At 48.1% G+C, this 14,549-nt stretch overlaps 1 protein-coding gene across 1 annotated transcript in view; it reads left to right on the top strand.

Annotated features, from left to right (window-relative positions):
* Window positions 1-14,549, top strand: part of BRINP2 (BMP/retinoic acid inducible neural specific 2) — a 108,737-nt gene that overhangs the window by 55,052 nt on the left and 39,136 nt on the right. The window contains exon 2 of the mRNA XM_047704925.1: window positions 4,177-4,523. Coding sequence (XP_047560881.1) covers window positions 4,255-4,523 — 269 coding nt within the window. The 5' untranslated portion in view covers window positions 4,177-4,254. The remainder of the gene's footprint in view (window positions 1-4,176; window positions 4,524-14,549) is intronic.

Here is a 14,549-nt window from a genome sequence, read left to right as displayed (position 1 = left end):
GCCATGAGAATTTCGATAGTTAAAATTTGCTGGACATTTGTTGTTATCAAATTCCTAGCAATATTATTCGTGGAACATAAACAGGAAATGGCTCAAAGCTGTTCCCCTCAAAGAGCCTAATTTTCACACAACTGTCAATGCAGCAATTATGGTGTCTTTTTTTTTTTTTTTAAAGGTAAAGGAATACCTTCTAGAGATTTTTTTTTTTTTAAGTTTTGAAACCAGTTTAAAACTTCTCTTTCTTAAAGAGAGATTTTTTAGTCAAAACATCTTCAGATCCTGCGGAAAAGCAATGAAGCGGAAACCATATGATTCCAAGGCCAAGTGTATCAGAGGCGCAGTCGGCACAGAATTCAGGCGTTCTTGCTGCACTCAGCAGACTTGGCCCGGCAATCAAAACCATTGGATTGTCAAGCTGATACTCCTATAAGCAGGCAGGTTCCAGCACATTGTGAGCTCTGAAAAAGCATAATTACAAACACAGAATGACAAGAAGCACACATTGACTTAACTGATCTCATTTCTTTCCAAGAGCGCACAGCTTTTCACACCTGTCCTTGGAAAACTCTTGATTGGTAGGGGAGGTGACAGCCCCCCTTTCACCCCCCCCTGAGTGATAGCACAGGGCACAAGAGGTTCTGGGACTGGGCCAAGGCCATGTGCTGTCACTCGCTCACCGTGATCCTTCTATAAAATGCACGGGGTTGGTTCATCACATACCTTGGAGGAATGACTGTGTGTGAGGCCCGAGTTATAAAAACAAATCTCTCACCTCTGACCTTGCAGGGTCTGTCATTCTGACGGGGTGGGAGGTGGGAGGGGGAGGTGAGCAGCCTCACTGTGCTCGGGAATGGCCATGCTAGCTTTTTCACACGTGGGGAACAACAGCTGGTGTTCCTCAGCGAGCGCAGAAACCCCTCACCAGACCAGGCCATGCGAAGAATGGGACAGGAGTACCGCCATCTTTTATGTTGTCTGTATTATTTTCCTATTGCTGTGGAATGAAGTACCACAAAGTTTGTGGGATCAAACAATACAAATTTATGGTCTCGTGGTACTGGGAAGGGATTAGTTGGGTCCCCTAATGTTTTGACTAAAAAATCTGTCTTTAAGAAAGAGAAGTTTTAAACTGGTTTAATGTCTCACCAGACTGAAATCCAGGTGTCAGCCAAGGAGGTGGTTTTTACCTGGGGCTCAAGGTTCTCTTCCAGGCTCATGTGGCTGTTGGCAGAATTTGTTTTCTTGTCCTAGTATGAGTACTTCCATTTTCTTACTAGCTGTTGACAGAGAATTGTTCTCAGTTCCTACAGGCTACCTGCAGTCCTTGGCTTCATGACCCCAGAAGGCTGTTCACAGCATGACTGTTTGCCTTCTTCCAGGTCAGCGGGAGCTCGTCTCTCTGACACCTCCCTTTCTTTTAAAGGTCTCATTCTCCTGATTAGGTCAGGCCCACCAAAGATACTTTCCCTTTTAAATGACTCAAAGTTAACTGATTAGTAATCTGATCATGGGATTAGTTTCTCGCCGTATTCATAGGTCCTGCCCACACTCAAAGGGAGGTGATTATGCAGGGTGTGCACAGAAGGATATGGGAAACTTGGGGGCTGTTTTTAAATCCTACCTTCCACAGTGTTTTTCCCCCATCAGTGCATTTCCACTTTGCTGTGTTTGCTGCCTTGGCCTGCAGTGTCAAGTAGCCCCAGTCTTCAACATGAACCTTCTTCCTTTCCCTCCATCAATATGCTTTTAAAAACAGAACAACATTCTATAAGAGGAATGAATCACCAACAGAGTTTCAGATAGTGCAATGAGCCCTCGCTTTTATATTATCAAGGCTTAGCATAGTAGTGTCTGGTTCTTAGGAGTTTCCAATTTATGTTTCTCAAGAAATGAATGTGTGAATGATTAAATGAGAAATATTTTGGGCATCCTCATCGGATTACAGCCTATAAAAGAAATTCCTACCCACCCTGTGCAAGACTGACTCCTTTTAGTTTATATCACGTTCCCCCTGATTTAAAAGTAATACATTGCTTGTTATAAAACACTTGGGGATTTTTCTTCCTTCTCTGATTTTGTTTTTTATATTTAACTTTTTAATCCATCTGGAACTAATTTCCCAATATGATGTTTAAAATATTCCATCCCCTACCCAATTAGTCTGAAATGTTTTTATATATCTGTGTATATTCTAAGTTCTTGTTTATAATAAGCTCTATTTTGAGCTATCTGTTCTACACCATTGATCTGTCTGTCCAATTTGTGTGCCAGCAGCACCTGTTTTAATGATCAGAATTTTATAATACATTCTCGGACGCAGTAGGGCAGGTGTGACCTGATTATTCTTCTTCTAGGCATCTCTCTTGACCAGCTCACAAAACAAGGGTCTGTCTTGCTGCTGCCCCAGATCCTTAGGGAGCTCAGCCTTCTTTGGCCAAGACCTGGTTATGGAGGCACATTTAGTACTGCACTCCTGTGTCTTCCGAGCTCAGCTCCACTGAATCCCAGTGAGAAGGAAACTGATAACAATCCTGCTCTCTCACAAATTGACTGTGAGAATTAACTGGGGCAGCGTCTAAGAATCGACCAGCACATGGTAGGTGGTCAGTCCCTCCTAGCTGGAGTGGAGGAATGACTCTGAAGGTGTAGATGCTCATGCTTGTGTCCCTTCATCTTTATAAGCAGGGACCACAACTCTTTTGAAAGCACAAATACTGAGGCTCGGGTGTCTCGCCTCTGGCCGCCTCTAGCTAAGAGTATCCAGCATTAATGTGGACCCTCCTCTTGGCAGCTTCTTCAGGACTCACACTGGCCCAAGGGAATTTTGTTGAACTGGAGCCATTACAGAGTACACTGGGGGCACTGGGAGGGGGTGTGAATCAAATACTGAAGCCCACTTGGCCTGCCCTTATGGGACCCTGGAAAGTGCCAGAGAATTAACACCCCCTGCTTCATCCCCAGAGAGCCTATCTTTGGTTTTGGTGGCCAGAGAATGTCCTCAAAGCCACAAATTGCAGGCCCTGGGGTTGGAAGTCATGCTAGCACATTCCAGCACTGAAGTGGTGTCGGGGAGGAGAGCTAGGCGAGACTCTGACAGCATGTGCTGTTAAAGATCAAAGGAATGGATGCAACGTAAGGACCCCCACAGTCTGAGTCAGTCCCCTGCTCCTGTCCAGAGGTTTATAAAGATGACTCGTTATTCTTAGGCAAAGGGCACACACTGGAAAATAAAGCCCTGTGAGGAGTCACAAGGCAGCCAAGAGTTTTGAAGGCCAGAATCTGCTTTCTTGGCACCTTCCCTTCTACTCAGAGAAGACGGGGCATATACTCATTCACTCCTTCAAAAGGGTCTCTAAAGGCCTGCTGTGTGCTGTCGGGAGCTAGGCTAGAAGGAGATCCAGCCCTGCCTTCAGGGAGGGCTCATGCCGCACGGAGAGATGGAGCGACAGGTGTCGTCTATACACAGATCTGCTCTCTGCTGCTGCTGCTGGGCCATCTGGCTTCCCAGTCTAACTCCATTCCTCCATGGCCTTCTGTTAAAGAAGGGATCCGCTCTTGGAAACTGGAAGGAGTCTTGGATATTATGTAGTCAAGCCTCTTTGTTCTTTATCAGAGAAAAGTGAACCCAGAGAAGGGAGGGGATTAACTCCAGTTTACACAGCTTCATACCCGTGATGGGACCCCACTATTTCTCTGCCCCACAATCCGAGAAATGGGGTCACTGTTCACCTTCCCTCCAGCTTCTAGAGGCCGCTCGCACTCGGCAGGGCTATTACTGACACATAGTGCACATTCTGAGAGAGGAAGACGGAAGCGGCAGATGGTGTTAAGTCAACATGGGAAACACAGAAGACATGTGCTGTAAAGGTTGGTCAGATGACCACAGTTCTAAATTCTGGTTTCTTCTCTTAAAAGCCGCCTGAACTTCGGCCACCTTCCTCCTCTCCCCTCAACCCCACCTTCCCATCTGCAAAATGGTGACTGTGGCGTGTCCTCGAGGATCGTTTTCAGAATGCAAGAAAATCTGCATCGGGCCCAGGGCCCAGAACGCAGAGGTGGTGGTGGCGCCCGGGCTTTCTAGAAGGGGCCCTGCCCCGTGCCGTCTGACGCGCGGGGGCCGCGGGGCTCAGGAAGGCCGGGGTGCTCCCCTGACGTCTCGGTGTTGGCCTTTTCCAGTTCCAGGAGCCCTGGAGGAGCGGCACCGAGCGGGAGAGCGTGGCGAGAGAATGAAGAAGCCAACCGGCCGGGAGAAGCATGAGGTGGCAGTGCGGCACTCGGTTTAGAGGGCTCGGGCCGGCGGCGGCCCCATGGGCAACCCTGCTGGCGCTGGGCCTCCCGGGCTGGGTGCTGGCGGTCTCGGCCACGGCCGCCGCGGCGCTCGCGGAGCAGCATGCCTCCCCCGCCGGCCAGCCGCCCCTGGACTGGCTCCTCAGCGACCGCGGCCCGTTCCACCGCGCGCAGGAGTACGCAGACTTCGTGGAGCGCTTCCGGCAGGGCTTCACCACCAGGTACAGGATCTACAGGTGAGTGCGGCCGGCGGGAGGGGCGTCGGGGGGGGGGGGAGCCCCGCTTGCAACCGGAGCGGGGCTCGCGGGCTGGGCCCACTCCTGCGCCCCCAGACTGAACTAGGAGAGCGAGCGGGGGAGAACCAGCCTCCCATGTTGGTTTTTAAAAAAAGAAAGAAGAAAACACACACAAGCTGGAAAACCTGCTGATGCCTCCTGGGGAACATAGCAAAAGGATTTCTATTTATAGGTTGTGCTGCTTATAAATTGAGGACAAATCAGGCGGCATGGAGTCAGCGTGGGGCCCGTGCTGCCGCAGGAGGTCAGAGTCAAATGCTGGGGCCGGGTTTTAACTAATGGGTTAGATACTTTTATGAGTTGTAATTACCTAGACATGCAAATGAAGGAAGGGCAGCTCCAGCTCCTGCCTGGGAGGTCTCGGGAGACCAGCAGGGTCCCGGGGCAGGCCTGCCTTGACCCTCGGCCCCACCACAGCCTCAGCTGGCCTTGCCGGTGGAAGAGGGCTGGCTCTTCTTGGCCCTTTAGACCTATCCTTGGGAGCATCAGGGCTGAAAGACATGAGACGGGCCAGGTCCATGTGATGAGGGAGAAAACCAGGCACATATTCCTGGCTGCTGGACCAGCACTTCAAAAGGAGGTTTCTAGAAATCCTCACCTTGTGTGACCCCGAGAACCTCAGGGCTCCCAGGAGTGCGTCTCTGCATAAAACCTTCCCTTTCATCCCTCTGCCTACTTGTCCTGTTGTCATGGCTCTCTTGTCCTCTTCACCTTGCCCGGGGTCGTCAGACAACCCTGGGAGCATGGCTGAAATTTTTTCCTTTTATCAAAGGGATTTATTTTCCAATTACAAATGAGTTTCTAACGCCACAAAAAGAGAAAACACACACACAAAAAGCACAAAGAAGAAATAAAACCAGAAAAATCACTGTGCCAAAAGGTTAACAATAGCAGCCTGAAGTTGCCAAAGGATGAACGATGAACATACTGAACATACTGAAGTTTGGGGCCCTCGTGCTTTACGTGCCTTATGTACACCAGCTCCTTTTATCCTTACAACAGCCCTGTGCTGGAAGAACAATTATTACCCGCTTTTTACACATGAGTTCAATGAGGTCCAGAGAAGTTAAGGAACTTGCAGAAGGACACATGGCTTGTTTAGAGTGGAGCCAGGATTAGCTTCCAAGTTGTCAGACTCCAGAGTCTGGGTTCTTAAGATCTATTTAGAAACAAATTTGTTGTTGTTTCTGAGAGTTTTTTTTAAACTTCTGCAATAACTGTGCAGTCTGTTTAGGGTAGTTTAGTGTCTCAGAAATAAGGTTTTAGGCTTTTCATCACTGGAAGACTCCCCAGTGGTAGGAGCAGCCATTTACAGAGGCAGTTCTCCTGGTACCTGATTCCCACACACACAGGAGCAGACAGAGGGACAAGGTCAGATGCCTGTGGGGCCAGTAAAGTCCTGCTCTCAGGAGCAACCCACCCAGCTCTCCTTTCAGACCATTTCTCTTCCACCATGCTTGGATCTGGTTTGGTCTTGGAAGAGCTTGCCATGCACACTCTGCTTCTTGTTCTTCTGGTTCTTGCCATCCTCCAAAGACTACAGAAGAAATTCGCTAGAGCCCCTGAGGCAGGATGCCTCCAGCTCAGGCTGGGTGAGGCCGAGCTAACACCTGCTCCAGGGAAGCTGAAGGAGCAGAAGAGGTTGACTCGACTTTCAGTAAATGCATAAGAAACTGGACATTCAGGTCATTCAGAATGATGCTTCCCTTTATTAAAGAATGTCTCTTCTTTAAGAGAGAAAATCTACCCTAGAATATATTTAAGTAGCAAATCCCTCTAGTCCAGGAGAACAAGATTTAATTTACCTTCGACTTTTCAGTTCATCCCAATTTTTAGAAGCACTGTTATCGCCAAATATATATGTATCTATTTTAAGTATATTGGAACTGAAATGTCAGGTCGGGGATCCCAACACCACCATCCACTTTGAAGGGCTATAGGAACCAGAGGGAATAAAGCATCACGTTTCCTCTCCCTCAGTAGATTTTTCTTCTCGTGGAGTCCCAGCCCCAACCCGGCAGCCCCTGAATGCCTGGGCGGCAGAGTTGGCCCATGGGGAGTTTCTGTAATCACTTCTGTACCATCAACCGTTCTATCAGTTGGTAATGGTTTCCTGATCATTTACGGTGACAAGCGCTTACACTGTGCTGTTCTGTTTCTCTGAGGTCAGTTATTGCATTGAACCTGCACTTGGGGAAACAGTAACCAGTCATTCTGACAGGAATGCAACCTTCTGATATGTGACCCTTTGGTGGGGCGAAGAGAGAGTGGTCACACACGGCTGCTCCAGGAGCATTCTGGGAGTTTTGCTTTGAGTTGTTAAGCAAAATGGTGGATCCATGGCTACCGTTTTAGGGTTCTATGTTATCCCTGCAGGAATTCATTTTTATCCCTTCCGCTTTTGACTCTGGTAGCAGTTCTCTTTGGCAAATTCAAGACCTTGCTGACTCTGACGAAAGTGGTCACGGAAAACGGGCAAAATATACATTGAGGGTCATCCCCAATGACCAGAAGGACATTTTGTCTAGAAGGCACAAGGAGGAAAAGCATACAGAAAACATCAGCCCTGGGTTTTGGGCAATCAGTCTTTCATTCTTTTTTTTTTAAGATTTTATTTATTTATTTGTCAGAGAGAGCTCAAGAGAGAGTGAGCACAGGCAGGCAGAATGGCAGGCAGAGGCAGAGGGAGAATCAGGCTCCCTGCTGAGCAAGGAGCCCAGTGTGGGACTCGATCCCAGGATGCTGGGATCATGATTTAAGCTGAAGGCAGCCGCTTAACCAACTGAGCCACTCAGGCATCCCTTTCATTCATTTCTTTAAGAAAGCTTTCTGTATATACAATTCAGATGGTGTCCACCTACACCTTCCATAAAAGAAAGGAGATAAACTGTAGTAGGGGAAGAATAAGGACTTTCCCATGGGGCAGAAGCACATGAGCTCTCTCCCACAGCAGGAGAGAGTCTCTCCTCTTCTTGGGTGTGAATAGATCATAACTAGCAAATGGCAAGGTTCTACTTAACAAGGTTCTGCTTAACAGCTCAGAATCCCACCTGTTCTTACTTGGATATCAGAGTGTGCTCTTAACTTTGGAAAGAGAACTGGTTATTCTAAAGAAACTTTGGCCTCTAACTCTGGGCTCCGGGAGATTGTTGCTCTGTCCGTTTCAAGTTTATATTCCTGAAGGCTCAGGTGCTTTAGAGTGAAGGTTCTGAAGCCAGATGGCCTGGGTGCAAATCCTGGAGCTGCAGCTTACTAGCTACGTATTGTTGGGCAAATTACTTAATTGCTTTGTTCCCCAATGTCCTTACTTATAAAATCGGGACAATAATAGTTGCCTACCTATTTGGGTGATGTGACAATGAAATTAGTTAATTGATGTTAAGCACCTAGAACAATGTTTAATAGATATTACCTATTATTGGATCATCCTCAACAAATATTAGCCATCAAAAGAATGGTATTGAGATGAGAACCATGGGTGCTGTCTTTGTGATAATGTCTGCTGAGGGCATCACACCAACAAGGACATTCAATCATTCTCTCGCTTTCCTTTTCAAAGTATATTAATCTTTACCCCTCAATCGAGTTCTCTTTGGAAGAAGAAACCAAAGGATGAAGGGATCCTCTGTGGGGCATACACTGGTCACCACGGGTAAAAATATTTCTTCTAAAGTCAGGGATTGCTAACAGAGCAGGCCTTCCTTAGGACATCCTCCAGATGCCAGTCCCAGCCAGCTCCCTTTCCTGGGGGATAAAACAGACCATCTCAGGATGGCGCTATTACAAGAAGAAAGAAAATAGGCACTCTTGTTAAGCCTTTCTAAATAACAGGATGGGCTTGGCTATCACGCCCAGCTTTGGGCAAGCTTTTAAATTCCATTTGCCAACCTCTCACCATGTCCTCAAGTCCTATTAGACCAAGATTGGGGAAATCAGCCCACTTCTCAGACCCTGTCTCTTCACCATCGTAAGAGCTTTAAGGGCAGATCTCTTGTCTCCAATTCCATTTGTGACCTCAATGCTCCCTCCCTTGCTTGACTCCATAGCCCCCACTAGGACAAACACTTAAGTGCTCGACCTCTCCCAGCAGCACTGGGAAGCAGATGGGGGCTATCAGGGCCCAAGAGAGTGAGACGGACTTGTTCAAGGTCGGAGAGGTAGCCACTCACAGCCAGAAATAGCACTCAGGGCTCCTGACTTCGAGTCTCCTGCTCATTACTCTAGACCATGCCACTTCCCTCTGACTGGTAAGTGCATCTTCATCATACCACGCAAGCTAATCAGGCACCTAAATTGAGCTGATGCAAATGTAAATATGGTTTCTCGAAACACTCTAGCGGTAATGTTCCATTCTCTCCTTGCTACAAATCAAAGTAATGAGCAGTCTGTTTTTTTTTTATTTCTTTTTGTATTAAAGCTTTAATAGAGAGATAATCATGGGATTGGAAAAAATCCAAGCCACTATGATGAAACGCTTGAAACTCGGAAAGAATAAATTAAAATTAAGAGAGAAAAGTTAGAAATCATACAGAACAATGAACATAATATGGTGGTTGGGAGAAAAGCAAAGCTAGGTGTAATTCCAAATTATTGATCTTAGTCATTATTACCCCCATTTCTATCTGCTGTGCTTTTTTAGAAAGGAAAGGTCTAGGGATACATTAGAAGCCTTTTGGGAGGAAAACAAACAAAAATGAAATTAAATAGGTATCTTCCTTGACAAAAAAGGATATTATATTTTGATCATATTCTGAGCAAATGTTGCCACTTTTGAGAACCAGAGTAGGACAAAACTGAAAAACTGGAGTGATACCCAGAGGCTGGTACCATTGAGGCAGGCATGTGTTTTAGCAGGTGCATCTGGAAACTTCTAATAGGGTGAGCAGGGATAGAATCAGATGATGTAAATGAGGGCGGTTAGGGCAAAAGAAACTTCCAGCAATAGGCACCGGAGAAAATACAAGAAAATACAATCTTTGTGCTGTTCATTAGGATGAAAAGTAAGATTTGGCAACAGCTTACATGTGAGAGAAGGGAGAAACAGGACAACCAAATATTTGATCCATACTTCTCCAAGCCTGGTTGGTGCAACAGCATCTGGTGAACTCGTACTCATTGCAGGACTCGTACTCACCAGCCTTGAGAACTCGTACTCATTGCAGGAGCCTGGGGCCTTACCCCAGACCCCCAGAATCGCAGTCTGTGTTTTACCAAGAGCCCCAGCTGAAGAGTATGACATGAAAGCTTGAGAAGTGCCCTCGCTGATTACACTAAGTGCTTGGGAGGTGGAAAGGAGAGCAGGGTGGACCACGGTGGAGAAGGACAGAAGGCAGCATCCCCCATGATGCATTGCAGGGAGTGGGGCTCTTTCTAGGGGATGTTATAAATGACATAGAGTCAGTCAAGGGAGGTGAAATTCAGGAATTACTAGCGCCAAGGCACATGAACTCCTAAGGATAGATCCAGCTGCTGGGAGAAAAGTTTACAAGCAGAAAAGGCTGGAGGGCCTAGAACCAGCCTGTGGGGGCCTCCCGGGAGAGGGAGAGGTGAGGAATGGATAGCAGCTGTGGAAGCACTCACACAGGAGGAGCTCCAGACCTGACTGAGCAGCCGAACCACGTTTTGCGGACTAACAAATACCGATTTGGATAAACAGTGAACCCTGGGAGAGGCACCATCTCCAATTAAGAGATCGCAATCCACATAAATAAGTGGCAACCAAAGGGAACCTGAGTCCGCCTGGGTAAATCCCTGTGATTACCTAAACGCGCAGCACAGCGACCGAGGTAGCTGCTCAGCGTCAGACCGCAGGGGAAGCCGTGACTCCCGGGGAGGGGTGAGGTGGGGGGTTGGCCCTGGCAGGAAGGAGGGGAGCTCTCCCAGAGAAATGGCCTCACCCAAGGGAACAGCTTGATCTCCAAACTTCTCACTGGATCTATATTTTGACAATGAGGGAGTACCGTCGGGATGGAAGGAGGTAAGTGAATGGTGTACAAACTAGGGGGAAAAAAAGAACACAAATTAGAGCAAAATCAGAGGCAGGTGGCAATGATGAGCCTGTGGTTCTGGTCACGGGCACTGTTTCTCCATCCGCAGGTGAGGAGGTAGGAGGGGGACACAACAACACGTTGAGAATTTACTTTGATCACCTGTTTGATGCTGGCTGAATGTGAGGACCTCTGACCAGGGTGTCTGTGTGAGAGCTCAGCTGGTGAGAAGATGGTGAGCTGTGCTGGGAGGCCCAAGAAAGCCACTGGGTTTTTTGTTGTTTTGTTTGTTTTTTAAGATTTTATTTATTTGACAGAGATCACAAGTAGGCAGAGAGGCAGGCGGAGGGGAGGGGAGCAGGCTCCCTGCTGAGCAGAGAGCCTGGTGTGGGGCTCCATCCCAGGACCCTGAGATCATGACTTGAGCCACCCAGGAGCCCCGAAAGCCACTGGTTTATGCTGAAAATCCAGCATCGTTTATGCTTAAAAAATCAGATACAGGGTAGACTTACCACACTGTGCTTTTTGCTCACTTGGTCCTCTTACAAGTATTTATGGAGAGTCTCCTGCGTGCATTGCATGATTCTAGGCACTATGGCAAGCTACAAAAGAGAGAAAACAGGGTTCCGCTGATTTCTAGGAGTTTGGCGGCCCCATTTGAGTGACAGTCCGCATGCCGGAAAACAACTTGGACTGTAGCATCTCAACCGCCAGGGAGAAGGCATTTGGTACCTTCTCCATGACTGATGGACAGATTTGGCCCACGGATGCCATGTCAGAATGAATTCTCAGGATGCCAGTCTCAGGTTCACCCAGGACAAAATGACTCTTGCCTCAGATTTTCTTATGTCCATGGGGGTGATATCCAGGTTGTCCGCCCCGGCTTGAAACAGGATTACAAAGATGGCCTGTGAAGAGACAATGTAAAAATACAAAACGTGCAAGAAATGGAGGGAAAATCCAGGATGGCCAAGGGGAGGAAAGCAAGATCAGTTCTGTTTTCAGATGAGATTTAATAGCAAGATCTTGAGTCAGTCGGGCAGAGAAAAGGAGGATTAATTTTTGCTTCCAGAAATAATTAATTTTATTCATGAATGAATTGCTACTTAGAGCCGTGCCCATGTAGAGACGAGGGAGGTAGGCTTCAGCTAGAAACCATCACGACACAGAGATGCAGGCAGATGGGGACACTGGCTGGTCATGTGGTCTTTTCCTTTTCCTTTTTTCTCCTCAAGAGAAGAGCTTTTTCTGGGTCAGGGATTCTCATTTTTTTTTTTTTCTTTATTCCGCTTCTGCCACATTTATCCCACCTCAGGGCTTCCCACATCTCCCACAAGAAAATTATTTCAGTCCGTGTTGCTGAGAACAGTGAGTGGCACGTGGCGGGCATCTCTTCATTCAGCATATTTATGGCGCACGTGAGTGTGTGGGCCTCTCCACGAGTGCTGAGGGCACATCGGGGGAGGACATGTGGCCCACGCCTGGAGGGCTCTGCTGTCCAGGTGGACTCCCTGGAGGGGGTGTTTGGAGGCCAGGAGGTGTGTGACGCAGTACAAGGGCCGCCTGGGAGGTTTGGTTCCCACACCAAACATCTATCTCCTCCTCCAGGACAGAAGCAGGTGAGCATACTCCCCAGGCGCTGGGGGTGAGGAGAACACATGTATTACCATCAAACTGGGCGAGAGATGAAGTTTTGGACCTGAGTCACAGACAGGATCTGTCTCCCCACAGTCCATCCCTGGGTCAAATTAGAGACAAATGGGAGCCTGCGGGTGTGCTCGACAGACTGGCCCAATCATAAGTGAAGCCTGTAGAGAAGGCAGGCCCGGCAGGTGGTCTCTTGGGGTGCTCCACCAGGGCTAACTGGGAGGAGGGGGAGGCTCTCCAAGGGACGGTCCACTGCAGGACACTGGGTGTCTGGAACTTTCAGTGAGCAGGGGTCTCAATTCGGCATCGAGCACACAGCATCAGAGCATGGACCACCGGACAGCCGGCTCTTACCAACCTCGCTGATTTCCCTGTGGGACCAAGGGAGCAGGGGCAAAGAAAAGAGGTGATTCTGCGAGGGCAGATACATTGGCCCAAATGTCTCTTTAGTTTGGGAAAGAAAGCACAGTATTCCCTCTACTATGAAATATTAGTAAAATTAATAATACCTCTCTGTTGAGGGTTTATTATGTGCCCCACATTTGGCTAAGTAATATATATCATATATGTATGATTGATATATAGTATATAGACACTGCAATTATCATAATGAGAAACCTACAAGGGAGGTGCTCTCTGTGTACATATATGACAGATGGAGACACTGAATTTTAGAGGATGTCCTACAGCTGGTAAGAGGAAGAGCCAGCACTCAGCCCATACAATAGAGGATCTGACTATGAAATGCTTATTGAATCAAATACATAATTTGAGCCCAAGATTCTTAACCAGCCTCCAGTTGTAGCCACCTGTGCTCTCTGCCCCTCCTCCTCTCCTTCTGGCATGCCAGCAGGTCTTTGGGACTCAGAAGAAGGGCCTCAGGGGGGCTCTGCGGGGCTCCTCTCACTCAGAGATCCCGTAGTCCTCCGTTTCCACTGTTCTCCATCTGCGCTTGGGCTCTGGGGAACCCTAAGTGGGAGGAAGCTACAGATGAATCTTCCTGAAACAATTCACCCCCAGCAAATTCTGTTTGTGTCGGCTTTACACTGTCGGTATATTTCTATAAGGGTGCGGTGTAAATTAAATTTCTGTAAATCGAATCCTCTACTAGAGGGACACTTAATGCTATTCCAAAATGCAGTATCTTATTTTTTGCCTGGCAATGGCTTATAAAAATTCAGTGTTAAGTCCGTCTGTAGCTCCTGACTTTAGGATCACATGGCTACTGATTCATAAGCACACATACCCCTTGGAAGTGTCTTCTGTTTCAAGGGATAGTTTCAGAAAGCCAGAAGAACCCTTCGGGGATGCAAATCACCTCTGCTTATTAGGATGGTTTGTCAATTTGCAGTGCCATGTGCCAACATGGGTGGCATAGGCTTTGGGTCACTCTTCCTTCCCTTCGCGTCCACAGCACACCATGGGAGCAGATGGAACATGGGGCTGGGGCTCCCTGACCAGTCGTGGGATTTGCGGGTGTATGTGTGGATAGATTAGGGCTGTTACTCCCAGGATGTGGTTTGGGGAAGATGAAGGAGTCTTTCCCCTCTGTACTTGTTTAATGCTCCCCGGTTCTGCCTCTGTGCCACGCTCCTCGCTAAGCCCAGAAATGTGCCTCTTTCTCCCTCCCACTGCAAAGAACAGTCAAGCTCTGAAGTCCCCATGAGTCAGGGTGAGCAAAAGTCTCACTGGCCACACAGGAGGCTCTGGTGGGAGAAAAATGAGGTAGACAGACCCGACACCAAGCCCTTCATTACCAGCCCTGGGGCCTGGGAGAATTCTCATTGTCCTTGTGTGCAGGAGAGCCTGTACCTTACCTGGGGACCAGCTAGTGACAGAGGAGGGACAGGAAGGAGGACTCTTGGGGGACTGAGTTCTCCCGAATCCACAGAAGCCTGTAAACACCCTCGTGGGATGATCCCTCACCATGGTTGGTCTCCTAGTACCACAGTCAACTGTACACCCAGTAAACCAGCCTGTGCTCTGCTGACTCTGTGTATGTTCTAGGCTGTGAGTCTGATTAAGATGGAGAGGAAGGGAGGCTGTGGTCATCCCTGAATGTCCGCCTCCATCGTCTGGGAACTCAGGCTCAAATGGAACTTGGTAGGAGAAACGTTAGCTGTTGGGACGCCTGGGTGGTATAGTCTGTTGAGCGTCTGACTCTTGGGTTTGACTCAGGTCATGATCTCAGGGTTGGGAGATTGAGCCCCACATCAGGCTTCGTGCTGACTGTAGAGTCTGCTTGAGATTTCCTCTCCATCTACCTCTGCCTGCCCCTGCCCCCCGCACTCTCTCTTGCTCTCTAAAAAAAAAAAATATATATATATATATA

Source organism: Lutra lutra, chromosome 15 (assembly GCF_902655055.1).
Source record: "Lutra lutra chromosome 15, mLutLut1.2, whole genome shotgun sequence".
In the NCBI taxonomy this organism is placed as follows: domain Eukaryota; kingdom Metazoa; phylum Chordata; class Mammalia; order Carnivora; family Mustelidae; genus Lutra; species Lutra lutra.
Note: the sequence above shows the minus strand (reverse complement) of the source record. Positions and strands in the feature narration are given on the sequence as shown.